Source organism: Elephantulus edwardii, unplaced genomic scaffold (assembly GCF_000299155.1).
Source record: "Elephantulus edwardii isolate Elephantulus edwardi_28Jun2011 unplaced genomic scaffold, EleEdw1.0 scaffold00056, whole genome shotgun sequence".
NCBI classification, from domain to species: domain Eukaryota; kingdom Metazoa; phylum Chordata; class Mammalia; order Macroscelidea; family Macroscelididae; genus Elephantulus; species Elephantulus edwardii.
In genome coordinates this window covers 6,897,653-6,902,042 of record NW_006399806.1, presented here as the reverse complement: position 1 = coordinate 6,902,042, position 4,390 = coordinate 6,897,653, and the positions used below count along the sequence as shown (strand labels likewise).

The 4,390-nt window shown below is 36.5% G+C and overlaps 1 protein-coding gene across 1 annotated transcript in view; it reads right to left on the bottom strand.

The window, feature by feature from the left end:
- Positions 1-58: 58 nt before the first annotated feature.
- LOC102860488 (stromelysin-2-like) overlaps positions 59-4,390 on the bottom strand; it is a 28,989-nt gene continuing 24,657 nt past the window's right edge. Inside the window, exon 12 of the mRNA XM_006887349.1 lies at positions 59-159. Within this exon, the coding sequence (XP_006887411.1) occupies positions 59-159 (101 nt within the window). The remainder of the gene's footprint in view (positions 160-4,390) is intronic.

Genomic DNA, 4,390 nt, shown 5'->3' with positions numbered 1-4,390 from the left:
TTTCCAACTCCTTGCTATTGTGAACAAAGCCACAATAAACATGGCTGTGCAATCTTGCTTAACAATTTAACCAGCTGTTACTCTTCAATTTCTTCGTCACCATCTTGCTATTAGGGTCAAACTCAAACTGTGATGATCCACTGAAGAAATAAAAGAATCCTGCAAATATAGATGAGATAATAATGAGCCATCCTTCAAGCAAATCTGTTTTACAACATGCATAACATATTGATACATGTTGAACAATTTGGTAATGAATGACATTTACTGAGTGGTCACTTTGTGCTACACTAAGTATGCGTGTTTTATCTCATTTATTCTTGAAAATAAAACAAAGATATTCCTAATGAAAAAAAATAAAACCCCAGAAAATTATGCCATTTTGAAGATTCTTTAAAAAATGTCACTAATAAAAGATGAAGGAAAGCTTCATTTTCTCTTCATCTGACTTTAAAGTCATTGCTTTGAAATACTGGATTATACCTTCTCCAAAGAGAAAAAGTTATACAATATATTTGAAACCATAATATATTTTTTTCTCTTTCTTCTAATCTCTTGTTCTTTCTGTTCTAATCAAGTCCTAAATCACAACATGAGAGGAATTGAACCCAAGAAAATCAGGCCAATGATAAAATATATCAGATTTAACTTCTTGCTTTGCATACATTTTTATTATCTTAGTGATAATATTATAAATTTCATGAGCATTAGATTTTGAAGCTTTGGTCCCTTTTTTTCTCCCTCCAGAAAAAACAACAAACTTTTTTCTTTTCTTTCTATCCATTATCACATTATCAAGAGTCTTTTTTTCTTTCTTTTTTTTTTAGTATATAGGAGGTGACTAATTTCTTAGAAGGGAACTGGTGACATATTGTAAAAAGTTGCACTGCCAACACAGAATTATGCAGTTTGAAACAACCAGCTTTCTGCATCGGAGAAAGATGGTCAACCTTCTTTGATGCAATTAAATGCCTCTGAAACTTCACTGCATGGTCAGCTGTGGGTCACTTCTGGCTCAATGGTACAAATGACCACTGGTGATAAGGTCATGTGGTAACACAAGGTCAGAGGTAGTCCTTTGGGATGAAATCGCAGAGAAAGGGCAATAAGAGTGAATTGAATGGAAGACAGTTAATACTGAACTATAATCACACTTACCTTTATTTATTTTAAACGTGCAACTATCTTTCCAAGTTGTTGAAGAACAACTACCTCAGTTTAAAAATTAAAATGATCCTGATACAAATGTTTAAATTATTTGCTACTCATCAGAAAGTTGAACAGTGCATAAAAATGACAGAATAAGAATCTATGCCATTGAGTTGTTGTATTGGAAAAGAGTACTGATATCCCATGGAGTGTCAAAAGAACAAAGAAAGATGTCTTTGGGAAGATGCAATCAGGATGCTCCTTAGAAGCAAGAATAGTGAAACTTCATCTCAGATTCTTTGGACATGTTGTTAGGAGGGGTCAGTTCTTGGAGAAAGACATCATACCTGGAAAGGTAGGACATTAGCAAAAGGAAGGGAAGACTCTAACAACAAGCGCAAGCACTGAAGAGATGAGTTTGGAACAGGATAGGGCATGTTTCACATCCATTGTTCATAAGGTCACTGAGTCACCTCAAAGGCACTTAACAACAACAACAACATACACGTAAGCTGTGCGCAGGTGGCCTCAATGATTAAGAGTTGCAGTGCCTACTTAAAGGCAAACAGTTCAAATATCTGAGCTGCTCAAGTTAGAAAGATGGACAGTCTCCTCCTATGTTATTTACAGCCTCTGAAATGTACTAGTCAGCCAGTCATGTGTTGGTTCCAAATCTAAGACAGTGAACAACAACGATCATGTTAAGATGGAGCTCTGGAGATTCACTCCCAGAGCCAGCACATGAAGTGCTAGAGAAAGGAGCTGCATGCTACACTGCTGGACAAAACTGCTCCATTATGGGAACCTGGCCATGTCACTCTGCAGACCAAAGAGGACAACAGACTTCAGAAGAAGAGACTGTCATCAGCTAAGAGATTCACCTCCAGAGTCAGCACATTGAAATGCTAGAAAGAGAGCTGTGTGTCATCCCCCTAGACAGAAACTGCTCCAGTTCTTGAAGCTGGGCCCCCACTTAGCATGCCAAAGAGGACAGTAGATTTCAGAGAGTGAGCTGCAATCAGATGAAATACTCACTCCCATGGCTGGCACATTAAAGTGCTAAGGGAAGGAAATGCTGGAAAGCCCCTGAAAATTCTTAAGTTTGGAAACCTGATCTTTCCACTTTTTAGACCAAAGAGGACAATAGACTTCAGAAGAAGGGCTAAAATAAAAAGAGATTCCTGCAGGCCTGCATTGCAGTCCAGAGAGCAGCTGAAGGATTTGAAGAATGGCAAATATTCCTGCTTCCCAGGTGCAGAAAGGATATTCAGTGGAGCCAGTTGTCCACCCCCATAGATGGAACACTTTAAGCCTGCAACTAATCAATAATATAATAAAGAACCATTAATAACCTATGCAGATACAATATAAATGGCCTAAAACATACCAACAAAGAGTCACAGAATGTCAAGAAAATAGTAGGCAGCATCAAACATTGTGGAAAACAAAATAAGCCTTCTCCTAAAAAAAGCAGAGCATTTTGCAGGCCAAATGAATACCCAGAGAAAGGGAGGTAGGAGAAATATATTGATGTGGAATCATATGAACCACTACTGGAAAAGGTACAAATGATGGAAGAAAGAATAGAAGCCATAAATAAAGTGAATACTTCAGAGACAGGAAGTCAGAAGAAATATGTCAAGATAGAGGAACATGAGCAACTATGGAAGGGATTGCAAAGGATTGCAGAAAAAGTTGAAATTATGCATAAAGAGATACAAGAACTTAAAAGCCATCACAAGAGAGCAAAGATACAGCCAACACAATACTGGGAATACCAGAAGGCATGACAATGTAATCCAGAATATGCAATTAAAATGGCAGAAATGTCCAACATGCTGAAAGGATAAAAAAGAAGAATTAGAACAAAGAGTCAGTAATGTAGATGACAAGAACCTTAATAGGATTTAGAAGAAAAAAATCAGAGATGAAGTGGAAGGAAAATTAAGGAAACATTAGAATTATGTGAAGTAACACCAAAAGGGAAAAGGTAATATATGATTGGAATTCTGGAATATGAGGAGGACAAGGAAAACACTGGGAAAATTGTACAAAAGGTGCTAGCCGAAAAATTCCAAGGTATCATGAAGAATGAGAAAATCGCATACAAGAACTCAACAAACCCCAAACAGACTAAAAGAAAAACATCAAGACATACTATAGTAAAATTTTCCAAAATAAAATGTAAGGCTAGAATACTAATTGCTGTGTGAGAAAAACAGAGTCATCTACAGAGGAGAACCAATTAGATTAAGTACTGATTTCTCAGTAGAAATTATGAAAGCAAGAAGACAAGTGGATGACATATATAGAAGGCTGAAAGAAAACAATTGCCAGCTGCAGCTCCTGTAACTAGCAAAGCTATCTGTTAGATATGAATGAGAAATTAGGCTATTTTTAGAAAAGCAGATAGTAAAGGAATTCATGGAAACAAACTAACTCTACAAAAAATTCTAAGAGAAGTTCTTCTCACAGGGACACCAAAGAAAAGTGGATGAACCATAGTAACCAGAAATAACAGAAAAAGAAACACAACAAAAGGCAGTAATAAAATCTAACATGTTAGGGAGCTCTGGTGGTCTAATGGCAAGAAGCTGTGCTGCAATACTAAAGGTGGGTGGTTTGAATCCACCAGATGCTCTGCTGGAGAAGGAGGGGTATTCTCCTCCTGTGCCAATGGATCTAATTTGACAGTACACTGTGGGGGGGCACAAACCAAACAACAACAATGGGAACCCCACACACACATATACAAACCCAAAAATATCCCACAACACACCTGACATATTAATAATGTGAATGGCTTAAATGCACCAAGTGAAAAAGAGTAGCAGAATGGATTTTAAAATCAAAGTTAATCAATATGCTGCCTACAAGAGACACATCTGAAAAATGAAGATAGACACCCCTTCAAAGAAAATATCAAAGGCTGGGAAAGAATAACCAAGCTGATAGCATCCACAAAAAAGGAAGAACAGCAATACTAGTCTCTGATAACACAGACTACAGAATGAAAAAAAGTATAAAAGATATGGAAGGGCACTGTATAATTATTAAAGTCTCAATAGCTCAAGAAGTCATAATCTTGGTCAACATCTATGCACCAAAAAATAGACCAGCAAGGTAAATAAAACAACAGTTAACAAATTTTAAGAAAGACATAAGCAGCATCCCAATAGTACTGGAGACTTAAAAAAAAAGTTATTATTAATTTCAATGAAAATTTACAGACTTAGAATTT